Below are 17,711 nucleotides of genomic sequence, written 5' to 3'. Positions count from 1 at the left end.
TACAGCCTATCTTTCTTTTATAAATATAATAAAACTAAAGACTTTTTGGAGATATGAAGGATGCAATACTACTCTATAGGTACTCAAGATTAACATGAGATTGAGTGAAACTGAGCATTTCACCCCCCCTTTAAATAATAAAATTATACACTACACAGTTGTGCTCACAGTGATTTTCTAGACATCATCAACACTGGTCACATAATGTCTGTTGTCAGCTCTATCAATAAGCTGGAATATATACCGAAAGCTTTTGTTCCACAGTGACGTGGTGTATTTACTAGATACAAACGCTCACCTTGGTACAAGCTGCTCACAGAAACAATGACCAGTTCCGAGGTTAACCTGCTTGAGCCCAAGGTATAAACAGTCGTGATGACCTTCTGAACTGACAGTGTATAAATGTTCTTAAAGCCAAACAATGCATCAATAACAGCTGAATAATCTGAACCTTGAATCATAAATTTGAAAATTCTTAAGGTTTGAATAGTTTTTTCTCCCTGTAAGGTTAAACACTCTCACCCCAACCTGCCCTCAGGTTAAGGTTTCAGAATACTGTAGACCACTATACTCTACATGCTCAGTACTTGGCAAAAAGTGTGTAGGTGCATATTAGATACTTTTTAAGTTATTCTATTAAAAAAAAAAACGTACTGGCCCCAAACTTTTGAACGGTAGTGTACCGTTTTGGTACCTTTTTGGACTGCACTGCCACTGTAGCTGAGAGTGATATATAGTAATCTGAGAGTGTGTAGTCTATTGTTTTAACACATGCCGTGCACCTCCAAACAGGATATAAAAAGGCACTACAGATACATATAAATGTCACAGTACTGATAAATGAGGAAGCAGGAAACAAGAGGCTTCTTGTGCACGGATTTAGGGCAATAATTTACTTCTCCAATTTGGTATGATTCAATTAAATTCTAGGATCAATATGTGCTTAAATAAAAAACATTGTGCTACTATAGTGTGTAACTAAAGTATTTACAGCCTTTAACACTTCACCACACTTCACCACAAGACACTGGACCAAATATATGTGCTATGATGAGAAGAATTTGTTAATCATGTTAAAGAGAGTAAATTCTTACCTCCCCAAAGACCTTACCCAATAATACCCAGCATGCAAAAGTGTGCTGGGCAATTTCTAGTATCATCTGAAGAATGTTTGTAATAATGATTCCTTTTTAGGTCTTTAATTTCTAAAAAGAAGAAAAACAATCTACTTAATATCTTACTAGAGCCATCTTTTGCCTATTTGCAGCTTTTCACTAACAGGTGTTACCTCCCAATGAGGAAACCAAAATTTAGAAATGGGTAATGTTGGTCGACAAGTCTATTAATGTGGTTGAAATATTTAGCAATGATGATTTAATTATTGAGCTAACAAAATGCTTTTTTAAACTTTCAACATGGTAAAACTCTTATAAAAGTTTTTTTTATTGTTATTATTATTCTCAAGACCCCTGCATTTTGTTAGATTGTGCACAACCACATGACTGATAATTAAAAAAACACTCCCTGAAAAATGCATCCAATCAGGTTCAGCCTAACCAGAAACCAGGCAAATTAAACAGGACCTCCTAGTTATTGAGGCAGGCATCTGACATGCTTTTTTTGAGAATATTTAGGCCTTTTATTTTTGCATCCCTACAAAATATTCAAGCAAAACATTCACATGAGCTAAATATATTTACTCTTTTTAGAACCAACATATATGTCATTAGAAACAAGCTTATGGGAAACTCTCAGAGCCCATCAATACGTCACAAAATGTGTGTCTTCTCAGACAAAATGGAATTCACCGATGTCCACTGTCACAGACTCCCCCTTGTGATCAGTAATTCTAAATAAGAGCTCATTACCCATCCGACGGGCGCATTATCATCCCAAATCTGTTATGGCTGCCAGTAGCTGGATTTTCATGAAATTCCAATGAGTAGCATTTTACAAATTTACATACGTTTAGCCTGATTAACCCACCAAAATTAATTCATGAGTATATATAAATGATTCTGGCAGGCAGAGGCCAGAGAGGCATCAATGGTGATGAAGATAAGTTGTGCTTAAGCTGCGCTTATGGTTTATGGCAGATAATACGCACTTTAAGGTGCTTCTATTGCCAAAGTAGCTATTTGAAAATTATTTGTCAAATCAAGTAACCTCTATGTGTATACTGCTTTATATGATAATGATTGCTTCAAAGCAGCTTTAATAAACGGAAAAATAACAACCAATAATTCAAAATCAACATTTGTACTAAGGTTGTGTTCACACTTGTAGTTTGGTTCACTTGGTTTGGACCAAAATAAAAATAAAAAAAATAGTTCTTGGGGCCGGTTGCATAAACTGCTAAGACTAGTCTTACAAGTTAGTCATACTTTTTTTTTAAGACTGTTCATTACCTTTTAAAGTCAGTTGCATAAAAATTTAGAATGGTCTAATTTGATTCCCGAAAAGTTAGACTGATTACCTCTAACTAACTGCTGGCTGATCGTAGGTCTTAAGACATCAAATCAATTATATTCTTAAAATAATGGCTATGTTTCTGCAACTGGCCCCTGTGGTCTTCACATTGGCATTTTTAACACTGAACCTAAAGCCACAGGGATATGTTCAAACCTGATTGGTCGGCTTTTATGGCGTAACTTTTGCGACAGAACTTACCGAACATCCCAAACAATGCTTGTTGTATGTGCGTTGCCTACATATGATGGTATTTTGACCAGCTGAGAACTCGTAAAGCTTATAAAATGAAGATCTGCTGCAAGGAGACATGGTTCTGATTCCTGTGCCGAACTGTGATGGGCAAAATCGAGACTATGATGAGAAAAAAAACAGGTATGCTTGAGCATTCTGTCCCTTTTAAGGTTGCATCTTGTGACATCATGTCCGGTTTTTGGTTTGTTTGGAAGTGGAGCGAGACTCGTATTTTCAGCGATCTCTGTCCGCTTGTTTGGTGGCACCAGGGTTCGGATGGCAGCGTTCACACTTATTCAAAAGATCCGCACTAACAAAGCAATCACTCCAGGGTTCGTTTTAATCCAACCAAACATGCCAAGAGTGAACGCACCCTAAAATGAATTTGGGTCCTGTAAAACAACTTTACCAAGCAGAAGTTTAATTTATGAAATCACTGTTTAAATCTGAAAGCAGCTGAGCAGAATGTTTAGATAATCATCATTCTCTTTTCTGCCGTGTCCCCCAGAGCATCTGGGACGGGAAGAGCTTCATGTGCATGTCCAATCACATCAGAGTGAATGAAACTGCACCTAGTCTAAACATCAGCGTAACAGACAGATATTCAGTCGAAAGTGTATCTATATGGCTCCGTTATATTTGTTGAGATGTGATGATGTCAACATTTAAAGATGTTCCAGATTAAATTAAGTTAAGCTTTATTGACAGCATCCGCAGCAAGCTGACGGATCCGCAGAAGGCTAAATTGCAGAAATATGAAGCTTACTTTTTGTTAAAGCACTTCTTAATTCCAATCCAATGTTTTCCTTTGCATTTACTTACAAAACTGAGGGATGAGTGAGAATAATATTGAGGGAATTTAATTTACAGTAAGCCAGAGATGAAGACTTGTCTCTGCAATGTTTTGTAATACTCTCTGAAAACAAATTTTTAAACTACCATCTTCAAAATACCAGAGCAAAAATGCTCTGTTTGATTTGATCAATACAGTGTTAGTATTATTATATCAACATTATTGCGCTTGTTCACAATAAGCTTTAGAAACAATTACTCTCAGCCTGCTGAGTAACTAAACAAAAGACAGAAGACGTATAATAAAGTGCCCTGAAATAACTGCTCCAATTCAGGTTATGTTTTTGTCTTTTCTTTAGTCCACAAAGAATGTTTTACTATAGATAATAAATATAGTTAACATCTATGTGTTGCAGATTTAACCCTTCTCTCATCTGTGGATCTTCTGCAAATCAATGTATCTACAAACAGGGAACACAAATTGACGCCACAACCCTAAGAGTGGCAATAAAGCATTTTATATGGACTTTTTCAAATCATATCTGTGGAAGATGTTTTAGATTGAAAACCTGAGAAAAAAGGATAAATTCTCAAGAATGTGCTGGTCACTCTTTTCCATGCAATTACATTCAACAGGGACCAAATCCTTCACTTAAAAAAAAGAAAAAGAAACTTGTAATTAGGGGTGGGAGATATTGACAAAAATGAATATCTCGATATTTTTTCTTCAATATCTCGATATCGATATTCAGACGATATTTTTGCAATCCTTCAAAGAAATGTGTGCAAACTGGCAAAGAAGGTCCAGTTGGTCTTTTTGACTTGACATTTGACCTATTATTGTATAGAATTACTAGTACATAAAGATATGAGACATTATTGATTTAAAGACTCCTAAACTTTTTAAAATAATAATATATTATTCAATAAAGTCTTTATTGTTCTTTTATATTTTTAATAGGGGCGTAACGGTTCATAAAATTCACGGTTCGGTTCAATAAGATACAGTGGTGACTGGTGTCACGTTCGGTACGTTTTCGATACAGCAAAAATAAAGAAATGCCATAGAAATTCCTATTTATTGAAAGAAAAATAATTTTTAAATAAGTGTGAGTTTTCCTACATCTTGAAACTTTTAGTTTTATAAATGGGGGTAATCTTTGAAGGATGAACAAATAATGTTTTGGTCATCACATTAAAAATAACATTTAAATAACATTTGAGTTTTGAAGTGCTGAAAAAAGATGTGTGACGTACTTGAAAGCATATAATATTTCTGCCAAACATGGTTACAAGTTAGTGTTACTACCATAGACTGTAAAAAAAAATATTAAATCCATGGTGAATGATCTGTGGACTTAAAACCTATAACGTTAACTAGTTCATTCATGGAACGATGTTTCTCCTGGTTTCCACGTCAGCGCTGTTTGATCAGTTAATAACGGAGAAATTGTAAGCTTCTCACTAGATCTCGCAGCGATGTTATTACTTAAGTGGCGAATTCAAATGCTTTGTTTACTGGATCTCTTATGTAGTAACGAGCCGTTTCTCAATGTCAAGGATACTTCCTTGGCAGGCTTGATCCTTCCAAGTAATTTCCTTCAGAGGCTAGGCGAGGCTCCTCATTAGCATTCGGAGAACACGTAAATGGAACAGGCTAGCAAGTGCACGTCATTGCGTCATTACGTCAGTGAAAAGGTCCGCTTTTGGTGCTGCAAAAATTCAAAAAGATCAAAAAGTTGTGATGTACACTACCGTTCAAAAGTTTGGGGCCAGTACGATTCCGCTAACGTCTGACATTTTTTATTTTTTGAACAAGATAGCAAAGCTGGCGCATAGGATTGTGGGTGATTTGAGAGCACGAAGGCTACACATATGCATCCTTTCCTGTGTATGGGATATTTTTCGAACGAAGGACTAGGGCTGGGCGATATGGAGCAAAAAATATATCTCGATATATTTTGCTATATCTCGATATACGATATATATCTCGATATCTTTACAGGAAAAATAACCCAACAAAAACTAATGCAAAAACAAATATGCCAAATACCACAGTCTTTTTTTTTTATTGGAGTGCAAAGAGGTAGGCAGTTCATGTAGTCCAAAGTGCTTCTGCGACATTTAAAAAAAAAAATCCCTGTATACAAAAATAATAATTGTATACAAATTAATTGCTGTATACAAAAATAATTGCCACCTGTCCCTTTTTACCGGGATTGTCATCCTTTTTAATAACATGTGCCGGGAAATGTATCGTTTTCGAAAGGCTGTGTGAATGTTCAAACCATGGTTCAAACCGTGTAGCGTGCGCACGGCAGATAGGGAGAGAGCACCGTGTAGCGCGCGCACGCCAGAGAGGGACAGAGAGACCTTGCGTGTGTTTGCTAGTGTGCGTGTGTGCCTCAAGAAGTGCATGTAAGACAGCATTTAAGACGATCTTTTTAGACGAGTTCTGCAGCCTCCGGGCTAGTTGTGGGCGCCGCCATGTTGAATGAGACAACACGTGAGGGGAGGGGGAACAAAAGCAAGGAGGCGGGGGCGAGCACAGCGCAGAGAAGACAAAGCGGCGAAATCAGAATTAAATATAAACAATATATCGATATATACGATATGTCAAAATCCATATCGTGTTTAAAAAATATCTCGATATATTTTAAATATCGAGATATCGCCCACCCCTACGAAGGACTCAGTCCTTGGTTGAAATTCTGAGGATCCTCGACATTGGAACAGTCCTTCGACGGATGTCGATGACGTAGCATCCTCGAAATAACGGCTTCCGAGGATCCTTCCTTGACATTGAGAAACACCTACGGTGTCGCTTGATCAAGATCGGCATAGACATCATATAGATAGACGCCCTATCGACCGCTACTGCCTATTGGCGCGGACGAGCCGTGGGGCCGCCATCTTAAACCGGTCACCCGCTCCGCTCAGTGTAATCTGTTTGGCAGGTGCAATGAGCTGCCAGCGCATTTAATTAATCATATCTCACTGAATACCGAACTGATTTTCACGCAGGTACTTTTGCTGCAAAGGTCATACAAGTAGCTACGATACAGGACACATTGAATATTTTACTCACAAAATACAAACAATAGTACGGTAATGTTAAATCTTAAATCTTACTTGTGAAAAGTAATCCCCGAGTGATGGTCCGCCGATTTGAGCAGGAATATGCTGCACAGTGCTCTGGCATCTACTGCTGCTATGCAACGCAAATAGGAGTATGACCGGTTTAAGATGGCGGCCGCATTTCTTGCGCCACAGCGGCCAATGGGGCATCTAGTCTCTATATGATGTCTATGAAGATCGGCTCGCGCTGCGCTGACATTCGTCCGAACTAATAAACGGTCCGTGAAGCACAAAACAATGAGTTTCGTTCCGCTTTCATTATATTTGCCATTTGATGTTGCGCAACGTTGTGGTGTTCGCTCCAGCGCGGATTTTGGTCGGCAGGAAAAATTATCCAACCACCGGAATGGTTCGGTTTGTAATGCGTACCGAACCGATCTCTTGGGAAAATGTATTCCATCTTTTGGACTCAATATACAACGCAATTTTCTAATAATGCAATCACGAAGCTCGCCACTTGAGGACGGCACAGACCTTTAAGAAAAATGTTTAACTTCAGACTTTATTTTTCCGCAAACAACGCATATTTTGCATTTTCTAGCAGCTATTTTATTAATCGTACATCGGCTTTACTCTTTACGATTTTGGATTGTTGCTTCAACCTAAGAAACGTCATAACACACAGGTGAGGTAAGAACTTCGCTGTTGTATATTGCAAATTAGTAGCAGTTTACTCTCGTGCAATTGAGGAATGATCTTGATTTTGTACAAAAAATAAAATGCAGTCAAACAAACCCCTACAGTATTAAAATCGATACATATAATTGTTTAGAAGGTTATAGTGTGCGTTATTTGTTTCCTCTTTAACTTCCTTCAGCTCTTTTCATGTTTGGGGGGTCGGATTGTACAAATTATGAAATATTCGATATCCCAATTTTGCATATCGTCCAGACAACAATTTGGATATTATCGTCTAAACGATATATCGCCCACCTCTACTTGTAATATAGTCTTTGTGACAAAATTTAAATAATTATTCATAGAAGATATTCCCCTCTAATTAGATGTTGTAACATCTTAGTCAGTGAGTTGAATTCGAGAACTGAATGGTTCAGATTAGTGAATGAATCCTTCTAACCAGTTTTGTGCACTGGACAAGCTGATTCATTGAAAAAAAAACCTGACTCAAAAGAATTATTTGTTCACTGCTTCTCTAAGGAACGCAGTAGGGCAGATGTAAAGACTTCCAGAATAACAACTTACATTTTGTACAAAGTTTCACACAAAGCGTTATGACATCAGAAAACTGGAATCCACCACATGACTTTGAAAATCTGAACATTTGAAAACACTAGGCATCATCCACAGACAGAAATGTGGATCATATCATACACTAATTGACTGAGGATCACAGATCACAAGACTTTTGATCTTTCAACTGCCCCAAATCTGCAGACTGGCTCTGACTTTGAGGGATGTACTCCAGCATTTAGAATAAAGTGCATTATTCTTACAGACCACTTCTGGTGCTTTTGCGACCTTTTTGAAGCTTAAAAACTCTAATCCTAGTTCAATGTAATTACCATAAAGAGAAAGGCCAGCACTGAATCGAGCATGTAAAGCAGTCTTCAAAATACTCCTTTAGGCCATGTGGTTTTCAGTCAGCTAAAAACGGCAGGCGCTCTTCTGAAAACACCTGCGGGCGGTTGAGAACTTCAGCAGACTTCAGAACTTCAGAACTTTTTTTGTTGTTGTTTTTACCCCCAATTTGTTTTATGATACAGAATATCCACATGAGTCTTACTATTATCTGATTTCACAAATAGTTTGTTTCTGAATATAAAAATGCTGGCAATATATGAAGTAATTGCTCTGGCCCTTGTTTTGAATGATTTTGTTGTCATCTGTTATACAAGCAGAATGTGATGGTTGGTCAGTGTGGTATTTGTCCTGTCCCTCCTCTACAGTGGATGGCTGATCAAACAACAGTGAAAGAGATGCATTTTACTTAGTTGAACTCACTGTGACCAGAAAAAAAATTGGCAGCAGTTTAAACTAATATCACGTAATTTACATCTCTTCGATGATTGGTTGATATACCAAGGGAGGCTAGCCTCCTCTGCTATGTTACTTTTCTCAACACTCCTAATCCCTGAAAGCGAAACACTCAATGCTGATCGGCTCTTTCTTTTTTTACCAACAGAGACAAAAGTCTCTGGCTATGGATTTGCCTCCGTCTCCTTTCTCTATCCCCTCAGACTTGCGTTTTGCAGATTCGGCACATTCGGGGAAGAGGCACGCGGTGGTTAAACTTAAAGTTGTGAAATTACAAACAAGAAATACACATTCTGAGACATAAAATGACTATCTCCCATTTTCACCTAAAAATTTTGGGTGACAAGCCTCCACTGAACTCAAGAACCCTATATAGCCAAATATGGTTCTTGAGAAGAACAAAATTCTTTGTTGACCCTAAAATGCTGCAAAAACCTCTGAAGAACCTCAATAAGAGTCCATGTTATCAAAAGGGTCAAGAAGGGGAAGTTCCTAAATCAACTCGCACTTTTATCATGCTTCATTCAGCAACAGCCTCAGATATACTCATGCATAATAGCAGCAGATGGTATGGAGGTATTACTCTATGCTAGCCCCACCACAAGCCTTTCAGACCTCATTTATTCAATTATCCTTTAAGAATGTAGTCAGAAAAGGTGTCCACCCCTACGACACTAATGCACCTCGTACACCTCTCTCTCTCAAGCATGTGTGGATGGTACCAAGCCACATTTGTTACTGTAAGGATGGTTTTACAAAAAAGGAAAAGAAAAATCTTATGTCAACTGTATATAAATTACAGTCTAGGAACATATAAACAGATGTGCTCCTGCCAATGTAAACCATTCCATCGATACATCTTTGTAAAGCTATAAAGAAGCCCCATATGTGGAATTGATTAACGTTCCTGAACATCTTATTTGAATGTCAGAGATAATCAAATGCATGAGAAAGCGTGTGACTAAACTCTGATGGGCCACAAGCTTTATTATAGGTAATAAAATTATGATATATTGGTCCTCTGTGTCTCTTTACTGTGAGACACAGCACTTGAGGGCCGTTGGTTCATATGCTGTAGAACTGCCTAATTCTTCTGATAAGTAAGCTTATCACACACTGCAGATGGGTCCATTTAATTCATGCCATGGAGAGTTTATTTTTACATACATTTCACTTTTCATCCTCTCTTAAATGCATTTCTGCAAGGTTAAGCAGCACTGTGCCTGGAAGCTATAAAGCGTTTCAGCCTGAAATGGATGTGAGAGTGAATGTTTATTTGGAGAAGGGTTAAATGGTTTCACCTTAAGATTGGCGGAGCTCATTAATAGCACCACTGGTAGAGAATGGGATGTCCCATCTAAAGTGCAGAAATGACTAAGGGGTGTATTAATAAGCCAACTGACCTTTAGATCTATAGCCTCACCAGTATATTTGGATACCTGATACAATTACCTAATTGCAGACAAAATCCAGTCAAGTGTGGGTACATAATAGCAAAGTAGATCTTATGTTTTACTATTTTAAACCCAACTAACTTCTTTTTTGTGAATTGGTTTGGTTCAAAAGTATGGTTGTTCTACCTTTGTTATCTAATGCAATGGCATTTATTTTTGTGTCCAAATGTTCCGAGTCCAATACTACTATCGTATTGTTCCAAATATAAGACGTTGTTTTTTTCTTGGAAATACATCTAAAAAAAATGTACATGTCAATAATACACCCGCAACAATAGGGAGCGCCAAATACGTGTAAAACAAGTGATTCCCCAGGACTGATAAACGCAGCGGAGTCAAACAACTCTCATTAAGCAGCCAAGAAATATAGGTGCATCTGAGTGTAACGTTAGAAGATGGCGAGCCCAAAAAGGCCGTCGAAGAAACTGACAAGCAAGTGTGTCAGTACGTAGCAGGAATTTTTTTTTTAGGGGTTTCCCATAACCAGTGCCGTCATCCAGCTGAAGGCACTGGAAATCGCCTGGAAAACATATCCCCGGGATCAGATAGTTAATGCAGATTAAACACCTGTGTTTTTTGACATGCCAGCATCCGTCAATTGTACATAATAAAAGTGAGAAATCAGTCATAGTGAAATCCACTAAATGAGAACTTCAGCTTATTTTTATGGTAGTTTTTATGGTTTAGTGTAAACATGTTTATTTCTGAATGTGATTGTTGGTACATTTTACCAGTATTTACCATTCTTTAAATACAACAATTTAAATATGCAATATAAAAATTATTTTATAATTTATCATTTGGATACAACTAACACCGAAACGGTACGAGATTTCCTCACACTAAAATCATGTTAATACTCATTGTCTACATCTTGTGGCTATACTATTGAAATAGTGAGTATACACATCCACTCGAAGTAACCTGACTGTTTTACTTTTTTTAAACTGGAAATAAATTTTTGAAATAATCAATGTTTGACAAAAATGCAGTTGAATGAGTTTAACTTGTATTGGACACAGTATATTCCTTTGAGTCCATTGTTTTTTTGTTTTTTAAATCAATATTTTGTTTTGATCTTTGCTTTTAATTTTAGGGAAAGTGAAGACCAGACAAAGTAATGGGAGAAAGAGGGGGAATGGGATATGACAGAGATTTACATATTCGGATTTGATCCTGTTACTCCTCGAGCACAAAAGTCTTTTTTGTGGCCCAAGTACAAGAATTTCAGTCTTTAAAGATCTGCGCATTCCATTTAGCATAGCATAGAAAAGAATAATTAGCATCCAACCTTTGCTTTGAGCCCATGTGTAGCTGATTGGTGCACTCCTGGCCACTGGCAGCTGCTCTCCTCTTTCTATTACTGACTTCCTGTTATCTAGAATTGAATCCTTAATGGGACGAATATGCTTCGGCAGGGCTTTGTAGAACCAGGCTCCAGAACGTTTCCACACCTTTGAAGAGCAGGTAAAGGAAAACAAATTAAGCACAGCTCATTGTGGAGTGATTTAGAGCAGGTACTCAAAGGAACAAAGTAACCTCATGTGGCCAAAGAAATGAAGTTTTGACAGAATGCTCATCTGGAGAGAATCGAGCACTACATTTAACCCAAAACATTACAGCTGTCTGTCCAGCTAGCCAGCATGCTCTCAAAATCTGTGTAATGTTTTTAATGTTAAAATACTGTTAAAAATCTCCTATCCCTGTTTTATATATACTATATTATGTTATATTATAAGCGAGGCACCAAAATGAAAATTCTGAGCTGAAGCCGGAAATTCTGGATGCACTTGGCCAAAAACCGAAACCGAAAATGCTTCTTAAAAATTATTTATTTCCTATTTTAAATGAGCTTTTTAATTAATTAATTTAAATAAAAAAATTATATTATATTAAATATAAAATAACACTTTTATTGAAAATAACATTAAAAATTGGAGAGAAAATATATTCATATTAAATATCAATACAGTATATGATTCTTTATTCAGTTCTAGGTAACAGAATCAGATTGAACATTTATTTTTTGACTAATTATCCAAATTATAAAGCCCATATCGCACGGCTACGAGTGTGATATTGCGTTTATACAACAGTTCGACAGCACAAGTGAGTAAATATAAGAAACAAAAGTGTCTTTAAAAAAAAATTTTTGGTGGAGAACTACTTCCTTCCGAACGAATGAACGTTCAGTCACTTCAGTGAAGCTTACTCTATTATGTTAAGTATTATGAGAGAGAGAAAAATCACCTAAAGGCCATTTCACACCAAGAACGATAGCTATAAAGTTAACTATATTAGTGTCCACATCAGTGGACAATATCGTTCTGTTTATTCTAAGAGTGTGCTTGTCTGTCACTTTAAATACTCGTTAGAGCAGGATGGATTCTGATTGGCTGTCAATATTTTAACCGTTCATCAATTGGATAAAATCGTTTTTTAGAACTATATCTTTATTTTAATCTTTATAGTTATCGTCCTTGGTGTGAACAGGCCTTATGCAAGTGCATTACTCACATCAAGCTGATATTCTTCAGGTCAATCATAATCACAAAATCAGTTTGAATGTCCGCTGAGGAAAACAATATCTTTGTCTTTGCTCTTTTAACAGTTAAGATTTCCCATGACAAACTAGTCAATGCATTTGTAAGTTGCTTCTTACAAGGTGTTGTTTTTATCTAAATAAACAATATATATTTGTAATGTCCTTGTACTTTTAATGTCCTTAATATAATGTCCTTGTTTACAACCTTGTTGCAGTCCCTTTCAATTTAAAAGTCTTTGCTACTGACTCACTCATAAAGACAGCCTTTGCTGCCATCTAAAGGCGCAATAATGTAATTTTCACTAAAGTCAAAATCACTAACGGACCCTTTCTCAATACCACATACGGCTTTATGTAATAATGTTATTTATATAATAATGTTGAAAAAAATATTTAAATAAACAATATCAGCCATTATAAAAGTATTAGTCTATACAATAGGAAATCAACAAAAGCAAACAGTTCAGTCAAAAGTACAAAACCAGAAATTATGAATCCTTGCCCTTAGCCAAATCGATTTGCTCTGTAACAAGTAATAGATTAATTATAGACCATAGATTGCCCATTTGATATACCCAAAATTAATTATACCTCATGTTTCAACACTATCTACATAAGAGCCAAAGGCAAATACCAGAAGGACTGGCCGAGATAAAGCAGTTCTCTGTGGGAACATTAGCGCTGAACTGTTATGTTTTGTTATGTGTTATATGTTATGTTGTGTGTTATGTTATTATATGTTGTGTAAAATGAAATCTTTAACAAATTAAGAAAAATAACTAATTAATAAAAAGCACTAATAATTAATATATGAAAACTGATAATATAAAAATAAAAGCTAATTCAAATACTATAATAATATATAAATCGTGGCTGGTGATTTTAATGATGCTAATCTTAAAACTGTGCTACCCAGCTTTGATCAGCATGTCAAGGATTTAACATGAGGGAATAATATACTGGAGTATGTATACTCTAATATTAAAAAGGGATACAGAGTCTCCCCCCTCGCGCACCTGGGCCAGTCTGATCACCTGTCACTATCCCTGATTCCAGCATTTCGCCCCATTATTAAAAAGCAGAAACCTACTGTCAGAACCTACTGCTTTGAACGAACAAACTGGACCTTGTTTTTTAATCAGGATGTGAATGAATATGCCTTTACTGTTCTCTGTTACATTAGGACCTGTGTTGAAAACATTAATAAGAACACACGCATCACGATTCACCCTAACAGGAAACCTTGGATGACTGCAGAGGTCCATGCCCTTCTGAGGGAGCGCAACACAGCCTTTAAACCCGGGGACAGAGCATCACAGCCAGGCACAACTTGAAAAAGGGCATCAAGCAGGCAAAAGCTGTGTACAAGGAAAAGATCGAGGGCCACTTCACCAACAAAGATCTAACACGGGTGTGGCAAGGAATACAAAAAATCGCCAATTACAGGGGCAGCCGTGAACCACCTACAAACATCAATGCCTCCTTGGTAGGGGAGCTCAACCATTTCTACGCCCGCTTTAAAACACCTGGACCAGATAACGGAGCTGCTTCTTCCCTTGCTGATACAGGGTGTCTGTGTACACTAGCAAGGCCGAGGGACCTGACGCGATCCCAGGAAGAGTGCTCAGAGAATGCGTCCATCAGCTCGCAGATGTCTTTGCAGACATCTTTAATATGTCTCTGGCCATAGCAACTGTACCGACCTGCTTCAAAACAGCAACCATCATTCCAGTGCCCAAGCAAAGCCACATCAGCACTCTGAACGACTACAGACCTGTGGCGCTCACCCCCATTGTTGCAAAGTGCTTTGAGAGGCTGGTGATGAAGCATGCTAAATCTGTCCTCCCCCTCAACCTGGACCAATCAGTATGCCTACAGGGAAAACAGGTCCACAGAGGATGCTATCGTTACAGCCCTCCATAAAGCGCTGACACACCTTGACAAGGGGAAGACATATGTGAGACTACAGCTCAGCGTTTAACACCATCATTCCTAACCAGCTGGTTACCAAACTCCTTGACTTGGGCCTCAGCAGCAGCCTGTGTATGTGGATCAAGGATTTCCTGACAGATCCCCCACAGACAGTGAGAGTGGGCCCACACCAATCCTCGAGCCTGCCCCTCAGCACTGGAGCACCTCAAGGCTGCGTGTTAAGCCCGTCGCTCTATTCCATCTACACGTATGACTGCATCTCCACCCACCCCACGAATACAATGATAAAATTCGCAGATGACACAACTGTGGTGGGAGAAATCTCGAACAGCGACGAGAACGCCTACAGAGATGAAGTTGACAGACTGACAGGATGTTGCCAAGACAACAATCTGACCCTGAATGTCAAGAAAACAAAGGAGATCATAGTTGACTTCAGAAGGTGAAAGGAGGACCCTCGACCCCTCATCATGAATGGTTAAGGAAGTGGAAAAGGTCTCCTGTTTTAAATTCTTGGGGATCATGATCTGAGAGGAAGTAAAATTGGAGATAAACAACCGCCATAGTCAAAAAGGCGTAACAGCGGCTCTACTTTTTACGAATACTCAAAAGGAGCAACCTTTCTGCTGAGCTGCTTAAGATCTTCCATCACTGTTCCATCGAGAGTGTTATAACATACTGTATGACTGCATGGTATGCCAACTGCACAGGAAGTCCCTCAATCGAATTATAAGATTCTGCTGAAAAAATCATTGGACTTCCCCTGCACCCACTGGAAGACATCTTCCAGATCCGCTGCCTCTATTCTGCAGGATGAGAAACACCACTGAAACCATCTCTTCTCCCTGCTAAGATCTGGCAGGCGATATCGGGATCTTAGAGACAGCACCTCCAGGCTGCAGAACAGTTTTGTCCCCAGGAGCATCACAGAACTGAACAATTGCACAACAACTGTTGCACTTTCTAGATAGGGACTCTATGCAATGGGACTTCAGTGAAATGTTGGATGCCCTGATAATGTTTTTTATATTTTCTTACTTTATTTATTGTGAGAGTGTGTATATGAAAGCAAGTATTGTTTTAGAGGCTGCACAAGCAAATTTCGTTGTATGGTTCTACTGCACAATGACAATTAAAGTCTATTCTAAATAATATTAAAATAAGATTGCTTGATACTACCTTTAGATACCTGAAAAAAAAATGCTAAAGGCACCATTTCATTTGTACCTTTGTTCTATTGTTTTTCTTCTACTGCAATTTTTCTTTGTTCTTTATTTTATTACAGACTACTGTTTTGAATAATTACTTGAAAAAAATTAAGCTATGTTCAGTTATATATATATATATATATATATATATATATATATATATATATATACACAGTATATATAAAAAACATGTGAAGGCTACATAGCATTGTTTTAATGCCACTGCAACATGAAATGTTACATGTTTTCATTTCTGTGGTATTAAATACAGGTAATGTTGACAACTACTGGAATTTTGGTCGGTCACAACACCACCAACCAGAACAGTGGCCGACTGTGGCCGAGTGGAGTGGGTGGAGTGTAGGGTATGGACCACTCAGACACACACTAATTATTCATTATATACAAAGGTTTATGAAACTCCAAAACTAACAGCCCAAGTGAACGAACACAAGGGCAGAAACAGTGTCATGTTACAGGGCATGATAAGGAGATTTTACAACCTCTGAGGAATGTGGCCACATGCACAAGAGAGAGATACAATGGGAACACAGAAACCCTCTTTAAAACAGACTTTGCTGTATTAATCACAGACTAACTGATCTATAAATGAACATGCATGAAACTGTGATGACTATTGTGACTATTATGTGACTGTGTGACTATTATGTATGGTATGTACCCTGATATACCACCAACTAACGATCAATGTAACCTCACCTGTATCATGCCTCCTACCTAATTAATCCTCATTTAATGACTCACACTTTGATCTACAACACCTTCTTCTAGAATGCAGTGTGGATGTGTTATAGCTATCTGAGCATTAATGAAGGTATAACCATGCTTGAGACAAAGACTCATAAATTAACTAAGAGACACTTTTCCCTCTCAGACATGTCACCGATCTTATTGTTAGAGTTCAACCCTTGGGGGTGGATCCTTTCTAGCCTTTATTAGAGACAGTCCACATGTGACCTCCCTCTCTTAGTTCTTTCATCCAGCCGCAACACTGTTCTGGTGATACTGGGGAACCCCCTCCCCCTCCACAGGGGCCCCAGGGCCCAACAGGCCTCAATCCAACCAGATATGGGTTTAGGCAGGAGAGAGAAGACTCTCTCACAAAGAACCAAGGACAATCTCAGGAGTTTTGGAACAAAGACTCCAACCAACAACGACTCACCCACTCTTCCGACTTCCTCACTTCTCCTGGGTGCTCGGCGTGGCCTCAACAGGGCCTCAGGCCTTGAACAAACCAGCCATTCGTTCCCGGAGAAAGAGAACTCTCAACCAACTTCCACTTGACACTGCCGTACCATCAACGACTTCAATTTTCAACAACTTCAAGAATTGTTCGGTAACACTTTACGGTAAGGGTACATGAATTATCATGAATTCATGTATAAATTCATGCATTAATTCTGCATCCATTCATGCATTAATATCTCATGAATCATCAAGAACTAACACGAGTTCAACGTTTTTCATTCATGATTTCATGGATGAACAACGCCTGGATTAAAACATTAACTAAGATGAACACATCATCATCATGAATTATGATTTATTACGCATGATCATTATGTTTTCTTTGTTCTTTGTCTAGGTCAGTGACCTAGTCACCACTTTAGTTGAGGGGCCACACACATGATGAAGTCATTGGTAGATAATGCTTAGTTAATGATGACTACTGTATTGGTCAGTCCCCAAAATAGACCAATCGCAACTCATAGCACACAAACTCTGTTGACATTTAAATACAGTAGTCATCAATAGCTAAGCATTATCTATCAAGGACTTCACGATGTGTGTGGCCCCTCAACTAAAGTGGTGACTAGTCCTATGAAACACTGATGAACAATGTGCTATTAACGGTGGCATAACTGTGAACAAAGAAAACATCATGATCATGCGTAATAAATCATAACTCATGATGATGTGCTC

The 17,711-nt window shown here is 38.0% G+C and overlaps 1 protein-coding gene across 1 annotated transcript in view; it reads right to left on the bottom strand.

The window, feature by feature from the left end:
- The window catches only part of LOC143715006 (rab effector Noc2-like), a 175,061-nt gene that overhangs the window by 110,818 nt on the left and 46,532 nt on the right, over nucleotides 1–17,711 (bottom strand). Inside the window, exon 6 of the mRNA XM_077206578.1 lies at nucleotides 11,374–11,536. Coding sequence (XP_077062693.1) covers nucleotides 11,374–11,536 — 163 coding nt within the window. The remainder of the gene's footprint in view (nucleotides 1–11,373; nucleotides 11,537–17,711) is intronic.

Source organism: Siphateles boraxobius, unplaced genomic scaffold (assembly GCF_051911475.1).
Source record: "Siphateles boraxobius isolate OS27281-9 unplaced genomic scaffold, OSU_SipBor_1 56, whole genome shotgun sequence".
Taxonomy (NCBI): Eukaryota; Metazoa; Chordata; class Actinopteri; order Cypriniformes; family Leuciscidae; genus Siphateles; species Siphateles boraxobius.
Note: the sequence above shows the minus strand (reverse complement) of the source record. Positions and strands in the feature narration are given on the sequence as shown.